Here is a 20,645-nt window from a genome sequence, read left to right as displayed (position 1 = left end):
ACACACCAAAGTCGCTCGCGACCTCTCGCCCGGAGACACCAAAAATCGGCCCTGGAGCGACTTCCCGGAGCGACACCTGCAAGTCGCTCCGCGTTATTTTGCTGCCGAAAATCATGATTTCTTAAGGACCTTTTTGCAATTTATTTTGGACGTTTTGCACTTGGAAAAACCTATGTTTTAAACATCTTTTGTAGCCACCAGTGGCAGATTATCTTTTATCTTTTGATCTATTGAGAAATACACAAGAATCTCTTGGATTTTGATTGTTATGTTCTTGTGTTATTGTTGATTTCTTATCTATTTCTCTACATGATTAATCTGAAATCCAACATGGGTTTAAGAGGAATCATGGAGATTAGTGAGTAATCACCTTTTGAATTCATGGGTTAGGGAGATTAAGGGTGATTAGGTTAGTTCTAGGATGTTTTAGTGTAGATCATTCTTGTTCCTTGCTAGTAGAGTATTCATAATGCATCTTCTGAGTTGGCCACTCAAAAGTTGATCAATAGACATTTCCCACCCAAAAGGTGTTTGATGAAATGCCTGAGACAACTCTCCTAGGCTTTTAGTATACTTTGCCAAAGACATTTGTTGTTAAAGATGCTAAGATAGCTAATAGACTTGTTAGTAATGATTGCTTTCATATTATTCAACCAAAGACATTTGATGTTTGAGATATGTTAGCAAATGAGCATTCATCTAGACATAGAGCTTGCTTAGAATTGTGTCTAGGCTTAAGGTTGATAGTTTGATTGATCATTTGCCATCCTTAGTTCGATACTTGATCACCCAAGGTCTAATCCCTATGCCCATGAGTTCTCTTTTCCCTTAGTCAAGAAAGTTTCATTCTGTTATTGCTTTCTAGTTTAGTAGTAGTTTAAAACCCATCTAAATCATTGGTTGCACTTAGATTAAGTGAGTACTTGTATTCTCAGTGCTTTGATATCCCTCAGAACTGGTTCGACAATCTTCTATACTACAACATTTGTCTTAGGAGCCTTGAAAACTCCTAACATCAAATTGGCGCCGTTGCCAAATTCTGAGTAGATTTAAACATTGAGATTTAGTCACTTGCTTGAGACTAAGTCATTTTTATTTTCTTTTGTTACTGATTCTCTTTCTTCACCTCCCTTTAATCTACAGGTGTATGAACTTGAGGAGCAGGGGTCCATCAAACCTAGTTCCAAGAGCAGCAGACATCAGAGCTTTAGAGAGAGAGTGTGCTAGAAAAAGAAGAGAAGAAGAACATCAGGCTCAATTGCAGAGACTGAACACTGACATGGGAGACGTTCATCAAGAAGATGCAGGCGTCAATGGCGCTAACAACAATGGTCCACCTAACCAACAGCGAGCAGCTCGCCCCATTGGCACTTACGACCGTCCCAACATTCATGGTCATAGATTGGGAATCCGAGCACCCGCCGTGGCAGCCAACAACTTTGAGATCAAGTCAGGACTTCTCAACGTGATTGAGAACAACAAGTATCATGGCTTGGCTCTAGAGGATCCATTTGATCACTTGGACAGGTTCGACAGCTACTGTGGGTTGTCAAAAACCAATGGTGTGTCCGAAGATGCCTTAAAGCTCAAGCTATTCCCTTTCTCTTTGGGGGATAAGGCACGTCAGTGGGAGAAGTCTCTACCCAGCGACTCCATTACCACTTGGGATGACTGCAAGAAAGCATTCTTGGAGAAGTTCTTCTCTACTTCAAGAACTGCTAAGCTGAGAAACGAGATCTCCAGCTTTCAACAGAAGGGCTTGGAAGGTTTCAGTGAAGCCTGGGAGAGATTCAAGGGCTATCAAGCTCAATGCCCACACCATGGTTTCTCTAAGGAGAGCTTGCTGAGCACATTCTACCGTGGTGCTCTCCCTAAGTACAGAGCCAGACTGGATACAGCTAGTAATGGGTTCTTCTTGGGGAGAACTGAGGAGGATGCAGAGGAGCTGGTTGACAACATGGTTAAGAGTGATGCAGTCTACAGTGGAGACCACGACAGAAGCAGTAGAACTGAGGATAAGCAAACGAGGAAGGAGTTGAAAGCTCTACAGGATAAGATAGACATCCTCCTTGCTGATAAAGCTACCCAAGAGCAGCTGCACTTTGTTGGCAACCCAAGCCAAGAGACACCAGCTGTTGTCCATGAAGTTGAGGGTTTGGAAGGTCAGGAAGAGCTGTGTTTCATCAGCAACAATGGTAGCTGGTACAAGAAAGAACCCAACTTTCAGTACAACAACTACCAACAGAAGTCCTATTCCAACAACCAGCAGAGTGGTTATCAGCCTCGGAACAATCAGCAAGGCAGCTATCAGCCTCAGCAAAATCCCTCGTCTGGTTCCTCTGCTCCTCAAGAGAGCAGCACTGATACCTTACTGAAACAAATCTTGGAGTCTCAGACTAGAAGTGAGAAGCATGTTGGTTATGAGTTGAAGAACCTTCATACCAAGATTGATGGGAGCTACAATGAGCTCAACAACAAATTCTCACACCTTGCTTCTACAGTCAGGAATTTAGAGAATCAGTTTGCTTCCATGAACACTCACCAGAATCGCCAGCAAGGATCTCTACCTGGAAAGTCTGACCAAAATCCCAAGGAGGCCAAAGCTATCACCCTTAGGAGTGGTAAACAGTTGCCTCCTAGAACCCTCACCAAGGATGCTGAGAAACTAGGTGAGGGGGTTGCCATCAACATAGATGATGAAGTGGTGATTGTTGATGAGAAGATCAATGACGAGATCTTGGAGAAGATAGTGGAAGCCAAAGGTAAAGGAAAGGTTGGGGAAGAGAAGAAGACAGTAAAAGATGGTGAAGTTGTAACTCCAGCAAGTGAAAGTTCTTTTGTTCCTCCTCCCTATGAACCCAAACTTCCATTCCCTGGTAGATTCAAGAAGCAGCTGCTAGAGAAGTACAAGGCTCTGTTTGAGAAGCAAATGAGTGAAGCTCAGGTTGCAATGCCCATCATCGATGCTTTCATGTTGATTCCTCAATACAACAATTTCCTGAAAGATGTTGTAGCTGCAAAGAAGAAGGAGATGGACGGCATGATGACTCTTACCCATGAGTGCAATGCCATCATCCAGAGGCTTGATGTTCCAGAGAAATTAGAGGATCCAGGAAGCTTCACACTACCTTGTGCTCTTGGACCTATGGTATTTGAGAAAAGTCTCTGCGATTTGGGAGCTAGTGTCAGCTTGATGCCTTTGTCTGTTGCAAAGAAGCTTGGATTCACTCAGTACAAGAAGCGTAGACTCTCTTTGGTGTTAGCTGATCGTTCAGTGAAGTACCCTGTGGGCATCTTAGAGGACCTCCCTGTGAAGATTGGAAGGTATGAGATACCTACAGATTTTGTGGTGCTTGAGATGGGTGAGGAGGCTCAAGACCCATTGATTCTAGGAAGGCCATTCTTAGCTACAGCAGGAGCTATTGTTAATGTGAAGGAAGGCACGATTGATCTCCATTTGGGTAAAGAGAACATCCTCCACTTTGACATTAAGGAGAAAATGAGGAAACCAACTGTGTTCGGGCAAGCCTTCTACATTGAAGAGATGGCCACTCCTGCTGATGAGCATCTTGAAGAGTTACCACCTGAGGACGACGAGGAGGGAGCATCTCCCTCTACTCATTCCCTATAGAAGGTAAACCACCACACTCCCTTGTATATACCATTTCATTTTTTGCATATTAGTCTTCTTTTCGGTATCTCTCTCTACTTGACAACACAGAGACTGTGTAACTCAAGTTTGGGGGAGGTACCAAGTATTTGATCATGTTTGCTTTGATGTTGTTTCATTGAGTTATGCATTGCATACCTATTTGCATATAAAAAAAAAAAAAAAAACAATCATTTAGTTTGCATCATTTGCATTTCTAGGAGAGTCTAGAGCATATAGGTTGCATTCACTTGCATTGGGAGCAATGATTTTAAATGCCTTGTAAAGAACACTACGTTGCACCTGAGTAGCTTTTGCACCTCTCAAAAAGACTTGTATGTTTCGAGCCTTGAAAACTTTTCCTGAAACTTGTTGATTGATGAAACTCAGTCTTTGAAGCCAACTACAATCTTATTTGAACTGAACGAACTTAATGTTTCTTGCTCATGGTCCCTTGTGTACTGAGTCATGGCTATACACACTTGAGTTGTCACATCTTTTATGCCGATCTTTTTTGACAAACTCTAGTGGTAGACCACTCCCAAAACCTTTTCCTTCCTTTTAAGCTTTCATTGTTTGATGAGTGAGGCCTTCTTCGGAAAGTCTTACATGCGCATAATGTTGAGAGTATCGGGAACGACAATGCTTGATCTTCATTTTTGCTAGATTGGACACTTTTTTTGTCTAGCTATAGGTGGGAGGGTGAGTGTTGTGATCATGATTTGGGAGAAATGAAAAATAAAAAGGATAGACTCTTGGTGCTTAAGTGAATCGATTTTCTGGGATAAGTAGAGAACCTCTAGCTCTAGTTTTGAAAAGTCTTGGCCCCCAACCTAAAAAAAAAAAATATATAAAAAAAAAAAGAAATCAAAAAAAAAAAAAAAAAAAAAAAAAAAAAAAAAAAAAAAAAAAAAAAAAGAAAAAGAAAAGAAAAAGGGGGGCTAGCAAAGTTGTTAGGAGCTAAGAAATGTTTTGAGGTTGTGAAAAATCCCTTGTAGATTTCAAAGAGAAGGAGTTAAAGTTCTTAGGATCTTTTGGTGAGAGATGTGAGTAGGGTTTGACATTGGGAAATGATTGTGTGATTTGTATGTTTGGGAAAAGGGTAGAACAATGGAGATTGAGCATTGTATGCATGAGTTGGTCCCTTTCTTAGATATATTATGTGCAATGTCAAGGCTACTTGTTTTGAGAGTAAACCACCTTAAATATCATATATTTTGAACCTCTTGAATCACTTGAATAAAAGCCTTCCCTTACCCAACCAAATGACTTGGACCAAAGGACCATTTGCAAGAATTCACCTGATGTTTTGTGCTTAATGAATGTGAGAGTTGGTTGATTTGAATGTGTGGATGCTTGATGATGAGTGTAAGAACAAAAAGAGTTAAGATAGGCCTAGAGAAGCTAGAGTGTAATAAGAGAGTGTGCTAGTTGTGTTTCTTTTGGCTATGTGCTCCCTCCTTCAACCTCTCTCCCTATGAGTTCTAGAAAGTTCACTTGTGGACAAGTAAAAGAACAAGTTTGGGGGAGTTGATATCTTGCATATTTGCATTGTTTTATCCATTCATCCATTAGCATTTTCATCATATAGATTAGGATTTAGCCATGTCTAGGTTGCATTTTGCATTCATTGTCCTCATTAGGTGTTGGAGTGCCACATGGAGTTCTTGGGGACATTTGGATGCATTTGGAGCTTAAAGGACGTGAAACAGGTGATCATTGGACGAGCAGAGCATGGGAGCGAGGTTCCGCAGCGACGTCATGAGGTCGCTCCAAAGCACCTCTCAGAGCGACCTAGCTAGAGCGACCCCGTGCAGTCGCTCGCATCTCACACCCCTCTCGGAGCGACCTCCCAAAGCGACACCCCGAGGTCGCTCGCGTCTTTATGGAGAGACGACACGAAGCGAAGCCTGGAGCGACCTCTCAGAGCGACCTACCAAGGTCGCTCCCGATCCAGAGCGACCCGTTGGAGCGACACACCAAAGTCGCTCGCGACCTCTCGCCCGGAGACACCAAAAATCGGCCCTGGAGCGACTTCCCGGAGCGACACCTGCAAGTCGCTCCGCGTTATTTTGCTGCCGAAAATCATGATTTCTTAAGGACCTTTTTGCAATTTATTTTGGACGTTTTGCACTTGGAAAAACCTATGTTTTAAACATCTTTTGTAGCCACCAGTGGCAGATTATCTTTTATCTTTTGATCTATTGAGAAATACACAAGAATCTCTTGGATTTTGATTGTTATGTTCTTGTGTTATTGTTGATTTCTTATCTATTTCTCTACATGATTAATCTGAAATCCAACATGGGTTTAAGAGGAATCATGGAGATTAGTGAGTAATCACCTTTTGAATTCATGGGTTAGGGAGATTAAGGGTGATTAGGTTAGTTCTAGGATGTTTTAGTGTAGATCATTCTTGTTCCTTGCTAGTAGAGTATTCATAATGCATCTTCTGAGTTGGCCACTCAAAAGTTGATCAATAGACATTTCCCACCCAAAAGGTGTTTGATGAAATGCCTGAGACAACTCTCCTAGGCTTTTAGTATACTTTGCCAAAGACATTTGTTGTTAAAGATGCTAAGATAGCTAATAGACTTGTTAGTAATGATTGCTTTCATATTATTCAACCAAAGACATTTGATGTTTGAGATATGTTAGCAAATGAGCATTCATCTAGACATAGAGCTTGCTTAGAATTGTGTCTAGGCTTAAGGTTGATAGTTTGATTGATCATTTGCCATCCTTAGTTCGATACTTGATCACCCAAGGTCTAATCCCTATGCCCATGAGTTCTCTTTTCCCTTAGTCAAGAAAGTTTCATTCTGTTATTGCTTTCTAGTTTAGTAGTAGTTTAAAACCCATCTAAATCATTGGTTGCACTTAGATTAAGTGAGTACTTGTATTCTCAGTGCTTTGATATCCCTCAGAACTGGTTCGACAATCTTCTATACTACAACATTTGTCTTAGGAGCCTTGAAAACTCCTAACATCAAGGAACTTGGAAGGAAGTGGGCACGCCAATTCCAAAATTGCAACTCCGGGGAGCACGTCACGGCACTCCGGACAGAAAAACATTCAACATAAACCGTCCAAAACTCGTCCTGATCAGTTGAAGTCACGCATAAGTTACGAAGGTACCGATACCACTAAATGTTCTTATTATACTAAAAATATAGACAAAATGATTATGACTTTAATATATTTATAAATAATAGCAAATTGATCGAAAATAGTGGGTTTATACTGAATTATATTGGATTATGACCGTAGGCAATCATATGTTTCTTATCATAATTGTTTACAGCCCTTAAAAGACCACAAGTACCATGCACCTCTCGCTACCGATGTCACCGTTCAAGTACAGCTCAGCCTCCAAGCTCTTCCAACAATATTCGTTCCTAATCCTAAGGCACACACACGTGCTTAGTATATAATTCTGTGCTTATTATTCATTTGTTTGCAAGTGTAAGAAACTAGATCCTTGTATTTCCTATAATATCTGTTCTAATTCTTCAGCATGCCCTTTGTAACCTTTCTTTTCATAAAATTTCATTATATTCACCGAACGACTTTAATAACACACTTTTAAGCCATTGGTCAGGTTTGTATATAATAGAATCGTTTTGGTATTGACCATATAAACCAACCATCCACCTTTATGAAATCGTTATGTCTTTCAAGACATATAAGATGATCAAACCCAAGATGGTAACTCTCGACTCATCTTTAAAAGAAACTGCAGGACTTGCAACATAGTCCTCGTAGTTTATACAAATATCACATAAGGGTCCGTGCTTTCTCACTCAATTATAGTCTACGATGCTCAAGGCAACCACATATCAAATTTCAGTGGAAGCAACAACATCGCTAACACCCAAGATCATAACATTAGACAATTTAGTCTCTCACCTTCAAGCCAGGAACATAGTCTCCACGCTTGAAATACGCTGGAGACTTAGCCGACCTCCATGTAGCCGTTCCCATTCCATCTACATCATCAAACTCTTTATGGTTATTCCGACAGAACATAACAAAAAGGAGTCAACTTTTTTTGTGTTAAATGTTGCAGAACAGTACATGAGTGAGTGAAAAGGACTTGGCTTTTACAACACGTGTAACAAAAAGATCTTCATCAAATAGTCTTTGTTTCTTTTTTTTTTGGTCGAGACAATAAGAGCCAAATCCCGAGAAAAAAACTCAATTTCATTCTATCTGTTGTTGTTTTTTCTCTCTCTGTTGTTGTTGTCTCTGTCAAGTTGGTGAATGAACAAGTTTGCTTTGTTTTGGTATGATCTTCCAGTTTGCAAGTCTTTTGAATGAAGCATCTCGTTGCTCAAAAAAAAAAAAAGAATGAAGCATCTCATCTACTCTTTGGTTATCACAGAGAAATGCTCAAGCAATTTCTTGATATATTGACAAGTTAACGAGAATAATCACTGAAAGGTGTATTATTGACTCTTATGATAATTAAAATATAACAGGTTTAAATTTATATTTTAATTATCATAAATAGTATATTATAGATAGCGATAAACATATCATAAGATATTGTTGTATAACACATTTTTGTAGATCTTTCGATTTTGTGGATCTCCTATATATATATATATATATATATATATATTTTTTTTTTTTCTTTCCAAAATATAAGATTTTTTTTTTAATCAGCAAAAAAAAGAAACAAAAACTATAGTACTATCATAGTATTCCACCTATTTATATAAACTGAAGCGATTGAAATAACATAGCAATCCCTCCTTCACGAATTGGACCATTTGACGAAGCTGGCAGAAAGCAATTCAGCTCCACAAGCAAATCGGGATGATCCCAAAACAGTATGCCAAACTGAGATACCACATAATATAATAAAATAAAGACTAAGAAAATAATTGCAACATTGGGAAAACTTTTAAAAGAGAAGAAAAATACAAAATTGTATAACACAATGAAGACTTACTCGATGGTAAACATCAATGATGGACTTGCTTCTACTTGTGAACATGTTTAAATTGTGTAGAAATGCTTTATGTACATGAACATCATTGCCCTTAAACCTTGCCTTGCAAATAAAAATAATTTTTTTTTAAGAGAGACACGTAAAAGAAAATAAAAGTGGAACAAAAGCAAGTGTTAATTAGCACATAACTAAATGTTGTATATATTTTCACCTTAACCTTGGCAAAACTATGTGCTTTTATGATGGTAACAGGTTTCTCCTTCTTACGCTGGAGTGTGGTTTTATTATAGTCAGAGGATAAGAATGTACCAAACCCCAAAATTAACTCTTGATGACCTTTGAACACTTCCTTCAACCTCGTTACAGCACCTTTGAACATTTCCTTCAAAAGGTAAAAATAATACAAATGTGTACCATATATAAGGGTTGTGGAAAACAAAGAATTGAATTGTTGCATAAATACATGTGATCTGACGGTAATAATAATCTTGAGAACATAAATTATGAACACATACAATCGAACATGGCATCCAGTCTCCATATGATTGAACTAATCACTAAGACAAAGTAATTGAATGTGTCGCCTGCCATAGATTTATAGATGTCTGCATATTAAGAAACTGCATAGGTTACATAAATAATTACTTCATAATAATAATATTAATATATCTAATTATAACTCTCTACGAGTACTTACATAATTTAAAATGTTTATATTCCAATGATCAAACTTTGGTTATATTTTTCTTTTTATTTTATTGATTTCCGATGAAAAGTACATAACATTTGTGTAGTTCCTCTTACGTATTTGCATCAAGTAGAGAAGCTTATTGGGGCACACGCTATACAGATTTGGTCTTTGGGGTCATAATGGGACAACACAATCAACACATGGACGATTCCTTGTACATGAACCAAACTCTATTAAATCGTCCACAACACAATTCCATTGGTAGATGCATGCATCATCTCATCCAAAAAAAGATAATTTCTCAATTTTTTTTTAATGCAAGAAGAAATATGGACATGTGCAAGTGTTCCCTAGCAAGGAAAACATAGATGCAAAGTTATGAGAAATAAGTATAAAATTGTGGGAGTCTGTTGTCCATATTTGAGCTATGTCCATGTGAAAGCTCTTCTCTTATCTTTCCCAGCTTGTATTTTTATTTGTAGTTTAGCTTTGCAACTTAGTCAAATAACATTACTAACATCAACATCAACCATCGTCGATCAAAACGAAACTCCTCTTTTGCCCTCTGCCCATTTTTCTGTTCCCGCATCTTATAAGTTTGCAAGATAAATTACTTTTGAGGATAGATGATTATAATTATTTAATTAGTGTTTCAAAAATGTATGAAACGTTGCAACAATTAAAATACCATAGCTGTTTCGTTTCTTTCGAATGGTGCATACTCGGAGTTTCTGGAACCTTTACAGTCTGATCATTAGTTATGTACTTATGTAGTCTTATCATCATGTTACAAAAAAAAGTATAGTCTTATCATCAATTTCATATATATTGGCAAGCATAACATTTTTATATGACAAATAATAAACGTAATTTGATGATATTTATAAGAATGTAATTGAAATGACGTAAGTAACGTGGCTTTAGATCTATAACAAAATTTTACAATAGCTCAATTTTTGTTACAAGCCATGTGTATTATATGTTTGATTTATCTGTAAGTGAACAAGCTTGAATGGTTCGACATTTCAAAAGAGTCCAGGAAGAAAAAGACATTGGAGCACTGATGGATGCTTTTGACCTTTTAACTTAATTACATGTCGTCGTAATAGAAACAAAAGTGTGTTATACCCCCTGCCACCTTAATTAGCTGAGCCATCATTGCTCAAGTATTTGGATGATTTGATGTTTAATATTATAAAATATTGAACTTGATGCCCCACGAACCGGTTTGATACTACCAAGTACGATCTTATATCAGTTCGGTTTAGCTCTACCAAATATCAACAAAATCAAAAATGAAAAGAACAAGTCGAGGGGCGAGAAAAGGCCAGAAAGAGTGAAGCCATAACGAATTAAACAATGGTCGGACGAAAAAAAGTCACATGGGACGTGTATTTTCCCAACATATTAAAACGTAATGAAAGTGATCATTCCTTTGTTCCTCCATACTCTCTCAGTGTAATCAAGTCACGTGCTCGTCTGCCCAAGCTGCCTGTTCTCTCCATCTCCCTTCACATGATTTCCCTTAATGTTTCTCTCCATCTTTCTCTTCGTATTTACTTTTATTCCCACTCTTGTTTCTTACCATTTTTTTTACCAAATTGATTATTCAAAATAATATAATAACGTAATTAGATCATTAATCCATTACACATTACGAAAATAAATGCGCTTTGTCGTTTTTATATCATATGTTAAATTAAATAATCATGGCCATTAGTTGAAAAAACAGAAATATGATGATTAATATCTCTGATAAGAGAGCATCATTGATACTCTGAACAAGTCAAATGTCAAACAGAATTATAGAGCACAGCATATCATATTCAATTTGTCTTAATCACTTAATTAATTACTAATATTTCTGTAATCTTGGAACTGTTCAAAGGTTCGCCAGTTAGGATATGTTCCATTGCCTGTCAGTTTTTTTTAATTTAATTTAAATTTCTTGTCGTAATCTAAAATAATTATTAGGTATTGGTAGTAATGCATTTGCTATTGTTGAATCAAAATCATTGATTTTGTTTTCGCCAACATTTCATTCGAATTTGTAAATATCACATATATATATATATTATAGTTTACTTTTTGTAAGGATTTAACACGACATCAAAAAGGACAGAATCTTTCTGACCTACACTATTATCTGTAAGAAAAACAAAACACACCAATGACGATTTCTTCAAATCCAATTTAGGTTCAGAATGGTGAGTATGAGTTGAGCGGTGCGCAATAAACGATTTAATTGTGATGCGGTTCTAACAGTTATAAATATATATATATATATAAGATATATATAAAGATTTTTGTATAACTGCGGGGCAGGAAGCGGGTTACCATTGGATTCGAAGCCTTAGATTTATAAAGATTATTATTTTTTGTTAGTAATAATAATCTGATAATAAAATATTATTTAATTATTTATCGACATCTCTCTCTAAGTTAGTATTTAAAAAAAACACATTACCCAACCAGAGTTTTATCTGCCGCCATATTAACACGTCCTTCAGAAATCTCAAACCAGAGACTCAAAAACAGAGTAAACATGTCTGTTAACGGACGATTCCCGGCGAGTCCGCCGGTTTCTTTATCTCCGGCGTCTTCCTCTTCCCCGAGTTCTCACTCCCAGTCTCCCCCTGACCTGAAGCAACGAGTCATCGCTTGCCTCAACAAGCTCGCCGACCGCGACACCTTATCTCTCGCCGCGGCGGAGCTCGACTCCATCGCCAGAAACCTCACTCACGACTCCTTCGCTTCTTTCCTCAACTGCATCCACAACACCGACTCCTCATCTAAATCTCCGGTGAGAAAACACTCCGTCGCCGTCTTGTCGCTCATGTCTCGCCACCACGGCGAGTCTCTCTCTCCTCACCTCTCCAAGATGGTCTCCACCGTCATCCGCCGTCTCAGAGACCCCGACTCCTCCGTTCGCTCCGCCTGCGCCGCCGCTACCGCCGACATATCCGCTCACGTCACGACGCAGCTGTTCGCCTCCGTCGCGAAACCGCTTATAGAGACGCTGATCCAAGAAGGCGACTCGAACGTGCAGACCGGAGCGGCGGTGTGCTTGGCGGCGTCGGTGGAAGCCGCGGCGGATCCTGAACCGGAGCAGTTGAGGAAGTCTCTCCCGAAGATCGGGAAGCTGCTAAAGAGCGAGGCTTTCAAGGCGAAGGCGGCGCTTTTAAGCGCCGTGGGTAGTATCATCACCGCCGGTGGCGCTGGAAGTAAACCGGTTTTGGATTGGTTAGTTCCGGTTTTGGTTGAGTTTCTGAGCAGCGAAGATTGGGCGGCGAGGAAAGCCGCGGCGGAGGGGTTGAGTAGAGTCTCGGCGGCGGAGGAGGAGTTGGCGTGGGAATACAAGAAAGCTTGCACGGCGGCTCTGGAGAGCAGAAAGTTTGATAAGGTGAAGAGTGTGAGAGAGACTATGAACAGAGCGTTGAGTCAGTGGAAAGAAGTGGCCAATGATGTAGACGAAGCCTTGTTGTCTCCATGTACATCTTCCAACATTGACGTTGGTTTCAAGTCTTCAAGATTAAAGAAGTCAACGCCTATGATCAAGAGGTCAACGCATAGATCATATGTAGCAACTAGACAACAAAAAGAGAATCTTCCAAGAAGGAATGTGACCGTGTCAGTAGCTTCTAGGGAGGAGGAGAAGGTGAAGTCAGGGGGAGCAGATACAATAATCAAACATACAATCTCTGAGAAAAGCAAGGAAGATAAGAAAGTGCATGTCTTTGGTTGTGGTTTGAGGTCTGGTTCTAGGGTGGCACCATGCAGTGAGGATGGTGATGATTCTTGTGATTCTGTTGTCAAGAATGGTAAAGATGGTGTTGATGAGATCAGAAAAGATAGTGAGGAACTCTCTTTGATACGTGAGCAGCTTGCTATGATTGAGAACCAGCAGTCCAGTCTCTTAGAGCTACTTCAGGTATACATAATTGGTCTTTAAATGTTAGATAAAATGTTTGGTTTAGGAATGTTATAGATGGGTCAAACCTCACTGAAATACTTTTGGATGTAGAAATTTATGGGAAGCTCACAGAGTGGGATCCAGTCTCTGGAGTCTCGAGTAAGCGGTCTAGAGATGGCTTTGGATGAAATATCATGCGATCTTGCGGTTTCAAACGGGAGAGTACCTAAGACTAGTAGCTGTGGAGGGGAGAGTTGTTCAAAACTACCTGGTGCAGAGTTTTTAAGTCACAAGTACTGGAGAAAAGCAGAGGAGAGACCAATGCAAACCAGAAGCACAGCCAGTGACACGGCTGCGTATGAGAATAGTTTTGACCAGGGGATGCAAAAGAGAGGTTCTGTTTTTCAAAAGAGGCCAGGAAGAAACCAGTTTCAAGACTCTATGCATACAACGCTACAGAAACCAACAACCAGGTAAAACCATAAGTAATTGAATTTTTTTTTGTATATTCAGATTGTCTACTTGAAGTAAATAAAAGAGAGAGTGCACATAAGTAATTGATTATTATTTTTAATAGGGGAAGAGAGTGATGCGGAGATTGAAGTAAAATAGAAGCTGACCAGACTGACACAGACGGTGACAATGAAAAATCCAAATCTCATATTCGATGCTTTGCTTCAACCGCATGTTTGACTTGTCTACTCTCACACACGTCATAGTAAGCTTTTTCTTGTAAAAAAAGAAGAAATAATCTAATAATTTAATCAGCGAGTGAATGAATAGAGCTTCAAGGATTAAAGGCATGTGAAAAAAATGATTTTTATTGTAATGTGTCATTACTCACTGGAGTTATCTCAAAACCATGGACAGAGAGAATGTTTAGATTTGTGTTTACTCTGTCTTATCTAATACTAAGATCTTCCGGGAAGACAAGAATTTAGTGGTTTGCTATATGAAGAATTGGGACAATACACATACTTCACTTCAATCCATTTGCCAAGTCAGAAATTAAGTGACCAGCTACTGTATTATATCCCCAACGTGTTTTGAGGTCTCTTTTCGGGCCGCCCCAGTTGGGCCCAAGTTCGGAGATTAACTTTGGTTTGTAACTTGTGAACCACGCATTGTGGAATATTGTGATATTTGAATTTCTAGCGTGCATAATTTATTGAGTTTTGCCATTGTAGTACGGACATAAAAAGGAAAATAACCAAAACACACTGGTTCCAAACTCGGAGCTGCAAATGTTTGGGAACAATAATCAACTATAAAATAGACAATAAACAAACAGGCAATGAAGATAGTTTAGATGTGTAAGTTAATCCCAACTCTCTCAATAAACGCAACTCAGGTTTACATGTCTCTTATCAGCAGTGGCGGACGCAAGTGATGAGGAATGAGGTCACGTGCCCCCAACTAAATTTTATTTTCCTGCAGTAATTACTTTTAATTTAAGAAATGCTCCATAATCCTACAACTAGACGTAATGAAATAAATATTGTGCCCCCATCTAAGAGCATCTCCAACCCATTGCTATTTTCACTTCTATAATAGCATTTAGAGGTGAAATTGCTCCAACCCACCTTTATTTCTTTCTCTATAATAGAGATCTTTATATTTTTCTCTATTTATAGAGGAAGAAATAGCATTCCTCTATTTTTACTCTATAATTGAAGATTGCTATTATAGAGAAATACATTGGAGCATATCTCACCTCTATTATAGAGTTTCTATATTTTAGAGATGAGAATAGCAAAATACATTGGAGATGGTCTAATAATAACTCTGTATCCGCCCCTGCTTATCAGGGTTGATCCCACTCTTGCCTTTGGAAGGGCGTGGGTGATCTTAGTGCTTGATGGTTCCTATTTCTTTAGTTGAGAAATGAGAAGCTACCATATCCCACTATTCATTTGATCATCAGACGTTTTGTGTGCATACGTTTGATCATCATTACTCTCTGCATACACCGTGGGCTAGCTACTATATTTTGATTTTGTCTCTGAGTTGTTTGACTCAGTATGGATAATAACATGTGCATGTGGTGGATGAACAAATTATGGGCGCTATGATTGAAGATATAAGAAGTGATAAACAAGAAAAAACAAAAGCTGGGAGAACGGAACGAAGAATGTTGCTGGATTTATTGGTTTTCTTGTAATCATTCAGAAAAGAAGAGCCCAACAAGAATAACATACAAGAAGAGGAATAAAATGATGAATGTATAATTGTAATGGAAGACACATTCCTCTCTTATCGTTTTTCTTGTACATCAATCATTAGTTATAATCGTATAAGTTATAAATATATAAAAGAAAATGAGGGAGAGAACAAAGGAACATGATTCCAGCTATTCTAAGCAACTTCTCACTATCTTAAACCCTCTACCTAATCTCCACGTTCCTCATTCCCAAATCTGGTAACCTTTCTTCTTTTAATTATGACTCATTACAGAATCAATCAATATACGATTAAAAAGATCAGCACTCCAATTAAACAAACTATGTTTGCTTTGCATAATTGATAATCAGTTGGATTTATATACCTAATTCATCCCACTTTCTTCCTAGTATATATTGCATAGGAATACAATACTAATCTCACAAAACACACGTAAACACGTATCAAAGTCAATCTTATATATTAAAATAGAAGTCACAACTTTGATTCATGTGTGATTTTTTCAAAAAATGGACCCTCACTAGAAAGTTATGTTTCATTTATTTCTAATTAATATTTTATGACTTACTCGGCGGTAATTACTTACGCCTATAAAATCGGTACGGTTGAACAAATATATTTTGGCATCATTTATAAATCACATACACGACATGTATATATATCGAACCTAACTTATGCTTAATAAGATTCACTCTTGAACCGGCTCGCTTTATACACTTAATAAACAAGGAAAGCATTTGATTAAACCGGCTCTAACCATCATTTATAATATATGATTAGTTTGACTATTCAACCTATTCGATTTAAACACTAAATAAACCACATCACACATTGGACTTAACTGGACATCAAGTGATCATCATTTATAATACATTATTACCTTGAGTATTCAGCCGGTTCGTTATATACAGTAAATAAAACTAACAAAATAAGATTTGAACGGTACTTGGAATGAAATACTATTCATATTTTTGGGTACTTTCATAATTCATAAATTATTGCTGAGAACCAAGTACATATTATACCTATATAAAAAGATTCTATGGATTTATGGATTTATTAGTTAAGACGAATGTTTATTTTAAAAGGCTTTTTAAACCTTTTGATTGCAATATACGATTCTCAAAAATAGTTTCTATATTCCATAATATTGACATAATTTATTATTGATCTCCATAAAAAGCTCATCCACCTTAGCTAATATACACAAGATCCATTTTGAAAAGGTAAATTCATAAATAATTTAATATTGTGTGTGGGTTTACTAATCATATATTCCAAGTGTATATATAAAAGCTATTAGTAATAGATCACATATTTCTTGAATAATTGAATTTAAAATGTTAACGCCCATTGAATTTATAGATAGATAGTATATTTTCGTACATTGTCCTAATTTTAAATGTTTAAACTATTTTTTTTAAACGAAATATATTTTTTTACTAGATAAGATTTTTCTATTTATGTAAAGTCATCTTATTATGTAAAGTCACATATAAATTTGTATTTTAATAATAAACCTTCATATGTAATATATTTTTAGACATTACAATAATTTTCTATTTTACGAAAATTAGAAGAGATTACCGAGTTTAATAATTAAACAAAAATCCAACAAACAATATATTGTAAATAAAATAAAAAAAAACTAATGTGATAGTTTGAACAATTAATTTGATTAAGAACACGTAAACTATAACAATTTTGAGTTTGAAAAAGTTATTTACACATTTCAAAATATGTGATTATTATAATATATATTATTTTAAAGTAAAAACAAAATATCTATGTAAATATGAATGAAAACAAATACCCGCACGGTTGTGCGGGTCAAAATCTAGTGATACATTAAAAGATGAAATGAAATACTGGGAGTCGGTTATATACGACAAACTTAACAACAAAATATCTCATATACCAAACGACACAAAACAGTTTACTATACCCTAAGCAAAATTGTATGTTCTTCTTGAAACTCACCGATCGAATGAACGTTGCTACTGAGGTCGGCAACGCGAGATGGATGAATAGCATGCAATCACCCTCAGCGTCACATTCATTAAGACCTCCCTTGTAATATAGGACGAAAGAAGCTGATATTATTTATTTAACTAAGAGACATCACTTAATAGATTTTCTACTTTGCATTGTAAACTACTAAATTAGCTAACAATCCAAAAAGGGCAATAAAAAAAATATTATTTTAAATTCCGAAATAGTGATGAGTTTGTTGTCGAACATACTTATTAGTGACAAAACGTGATCTTCACCAAGTTTTGTTTTACCAGAACATGTTTAACTTCTGAAGAAGAATTTAAAGATAGTAGTATATTATATGAAGGAATTAGATCGATCAAAGAATTATACTGAAATATGTAATTATGCTGTTTAATTCGGATGTCAAACATTCAAACTCATCAACCATACTTTTCCACACCGACCTATTGTTTAGCTACACACATAAGCAGCCTTGATAATTCAATCTCAATCATGCTTTGTGCCAACAAGTTTGGTCCTCTCCTCCGGCGAATCTTTGAAAACAATTGATATTGATTTCCGTAAGAATCTAAAAGACCACGCAACACAACTGTCAGAGAAGAATCATACATCTCTCATTTTTTTTTCAAACCCAAAACATTTAACAAATAAAAAAAGTTTCTAGAGTAGTCCACGTTGTTATAGCTAGCATCATCATCTTTCTCACATTCATTATTAAACTAGCAAAAATCATTAAGCCATTAGAAAATGACGTAAACACTCCTTAATTAATTAATTAACCAACCCCAAATGTAGGAAAATGATTAGGACTAATCGGTGGCTTCCAATATTATTGAAAACGACGCCGCTTAACGCAACTAACTCATCACAAACCGATTATTTCAAAAAATATATATTCCCTACTTTACTTCTACTCTTACAAAGTACTTTTGTCTGCCGGCGCAAACACCAGATCTCTCCTCCCGAGTTAAACACCAGTTATTAAAGCAACCTGTTCTGTTCTAACCAACCCGGAAGAAAAAGTTTCGATTTTTATAAAACTTTAGTGGAGAACGAAGAAGATGGAGTACGAGAATGGGAAGAAGAGGAAAGTTCGAAACAGACAGCAACAATTAAAACCACAGTTCTTGTCTCCAAGGTATCTAACAATAAGCCTCTGTTCTTTCTTCGTCTTGCTCTTCTTCTTATCCTCCAACCGAATCTCCGTCCGTTCCGATTCTCTGAGACCCTCTCTTCGTCTCCCTGCTCTCTCCGTCTCATCTTCAATGGACCGTTCCCTTCACGCTAGATTATTCCCTCCATTGAGAGTCGAAGACAGAGTCCAGTTCCCAGACCACCTCCTTCTCATTCTCTCGACCAAAATCGAGAAAGGCGTGAAGAAAGACTTAGTCTGTGTTTACCACGGAGGAAGAAAGGAAGAGACTTTGGCTTTGCCGTCGATCTCTAGCGACGAACTCGACGAGTTCAGATCGATAGTTCGATGCCCAAATGCTCCTTTGAACTACTCTTCCTCTGTTAATATCCAATCCCGTGGAGATACGAGAGAGAGTGAGAAGGTTCATGATTGGTCAAAAGTTGTTTACGACGCGGTGGTTGACGCCGACGGCGACGGAGACACGGTGGTTGTGTTTGTCAAAGGGTTGACTCGAAGACCCCACAAGGAGTCAGATCCTTCTAACTACAAATGCCATTTCGAGACACGTGTCGAAGTTTTACTCACGCAAGCTCTCGCTGCGGCGCAAGAGGTAGTGAGGTGTGTTTTGCCAGAGAGCTTGAAGCTAAATCCAGAGCCGTTTCGTGTGAGCGTAAGAGGAAGATCCACGCCTGCTTTACCATCCGTCGCGAGAATCTACGGTTCAGATTCCATCGTGAAGGTGAAGAAGAAGCATGAGCTTTGCGTTTGCACGATGCTATGGAACCAAGCTCCCTTCTTGCGTGAATGGATTATGTATCACTCGTGGTTAGGCGTCGAGCGTTGGTTTATCTACGACAACAACAGCGACGACGGTTTACAAGAGGAGATTAAATTGCTTAACTCGGAGAGTTACAACGTGAGCCGACACGTTTGGCCGTGGATCAAGACGCAAGAAGCTGGTTTCTCTCATTGTGCGGTTAGAGCTAAAAGTGAATGCAACTGGGTCGGGTTCTTCGACGTGGACGAGTTCTACTACTTCCCTACGCATCGCTCTCAAGGCTTACCTAGCAAAAACGCTTTATCCTCTCTTGTGTCTAACTACACTTCGTGGGGTTTGGTTGGAGAGATTAGAACCGAATGTCATAGCTACGGTCCGTCCGGTTTAACCTCGGTTCCGTCACAAGGCGTGACGGTGGGGTACACTTGTAGACAAGCGAACCCGGAGAGACATAAGTCTATAATCCGACCAGAGCTGCTGACGAGCTCTTTGCTAAACGAAGTACATCATTTTCAGATGAGGGAAGGTGTGGGGCATGTGAGTTTGGTGGAGAGCGTTGCGGTTGTGAACCATTACAAGTACCAAGTGTGGGAGACTTTTAAAGCGAAGTTTGAGAGGAGAGTGGCGACTTATGTTGTGGACTGGCGAGAGAATCAGAACCAAGGGTCTAAAGACCGAGCTCCGGGGCTAGGGACGGAGGCGGTTGAGCCGGTGGATTGGAAGAGACGGTTCTGTGAGGTTTGGGATACTGGTTTGAAGGATTTGGTTTTGTCGAGTTTTGCTGATCAAGTGACTGGCTATTTGCCTTGGCAGAGGCAACTACAAGAATGATGACTTTAATTCTTTTTTAGTTGGTTTCTGAGGTTAACTTCAGGTGTACATTTGACGAGTATACATGCCAACACGACATTAATAGTTTACTTATTAGTTATTTAATTGGTTCTTTTTGGGGGAGTTGAAATGGTTACTAATGTTTTGTTTCTTAAGAGTTTTTTTTACCACATCTGTAAATCTTGGTGACACTGAAAATTTAAGTTGTTTTTTGGTGCCTTGTTTCTTAATTGTGTGCACAAAGCTAACAAGTTCTTGCCATTTGATCTTGGAGTTAATAATTTGAATAAGCTTTGATTCGACTGTCAATATTAATTTTTTTTAAAGTTATGCATTGGATGGCATTTGGTCTTATGTTGGATGATATATTTTGGATGAAATGTGGGGTTTGGTCTTAGGATAAGAGACAAGAGACTTATAAAGAAACGTTATGCTAGTGTCACTTATCTTTGAATAATGCCATCGTCTTGTCACCATGTCCTTTTGATAGCATGTTGGCCTCTCTTCTTTGA

The 20,645-nt window shown here is 38.0% G+C and overlaps 2 protein-coding genes, 1 long non-coding RNA gene and 1 other non-coding gene across 4 annotated transcripts; 2 read left to right on the top strand and 2 right to left on the bottom strand.

Moving 5' to 3' along the window:
• Nucleotides 1-1,720: 1,720 nt before the first annotated feature.
• Nucleotides 1,721-1,827, bottom strand: LOC117127641. Its single transcript, XR_004450661.1, has one exon. It is a non-coding gene; the product is annotated as a small nucleolar RNA R71 (small nucleolar RNA).
• A 6,058-nt stretch (nt 1,828-7,885) lies between these two features.
• LOC117127187 lies at nt 7,886-8,697 on the bottom strand. The gene is made up of 2 exons (XR_004450001.1): nt 8,607-8,697; nt 7,886-8,494 (listed from the first exon to the last, which is right to left on the bottom strand). It is a non-coding gene; the product is annotated as an uncharacterized LOC117127187 (long non-coding RNA).
• A 2,910-nt stretch (nt 8,698-11,607) lies between these two features.
• On the top strand, nt 11,608-14,039 carry LOC103835636 (TORTIFOLIA1-like protein 4). The gene is made up of 3 exons (XM_009111818.3): nt 11,608-13,228; nt 13,322-13,683; nt 13,788-14,039. The coding sequence occupies exons 1-3, from the start codon at nt 11,843-11,845 to the stop codon at nt 13,798-13,800; spliced, it is 1,761 nt and encodes a 586-aa protein (XP_009110066.1). The 5' UTR covers nt 11,608-11,842; the 3' UTR covers nt 13,801-14,039.
• Nucleotides 14,040-14,353: 314 nt separating this feature from the next.
• On the top strand, nt 14,354-20,394 carry LOC103835635 (glycosyltransferase family 92 protein At1g27200). The gene has a single exon (XM_033276640.1). The coding sequence runs from the start codon at nt 18,451-18,453 to the stop codon at nt 20,131-20,133; it is 1,683 nt and encodes a 560-aa protein (XP_033132531.1). The 5' UTR covers nt 14,354-18,450; the 3' UTR covers nt 20,134-20,394.
• The last annotated feature ends 251 nt before the right edge of the window (nt 20,395-20,645 follow it).

Source organism: Brassica rapa, chromosome A08, assembly GCF_000309985.2.
Source record: "Brassica rapa cultivar Chiifu-401-42 chromosome A08, CAAS_Brap_v3.01, whole genome shotgun sequence".
NCBI lineage: Eukaryota > Viridiplantae > Streptophyta > Magnoliopsida > Brassicales > Brassicaceae > Brassica > Brassica rapa.
Note: the sequence above shows the minus strand (reverse complement) of the source record. Positions and strands in the feature narration are given on the sequence as shown.

Bases quoted from the DNA above. Each gene is read 5' to 3' on its own strand.
- LOC103835636 (XM_009111818.3), top strand. From the start codon at position 11,843: ATGTCTGTTAACGGACGATTCCCGGCGAGTCCGCCGGTTTCTTTATCT. The intron at 13,229-13,321 runs GTATACATAATT...TTTTGGATGTAG, and splicing joins GTCTCTTAGAGCTACTTCAG to AAATTTATGGGAAGCTCACA.
- LOC103835635 (XM_033276640.1), top strand. From the start codon at position 18,451: ATGGAGTACGAGAATGGGAAGAAGAGGAAAGTTCGAAACAGACAGCAA.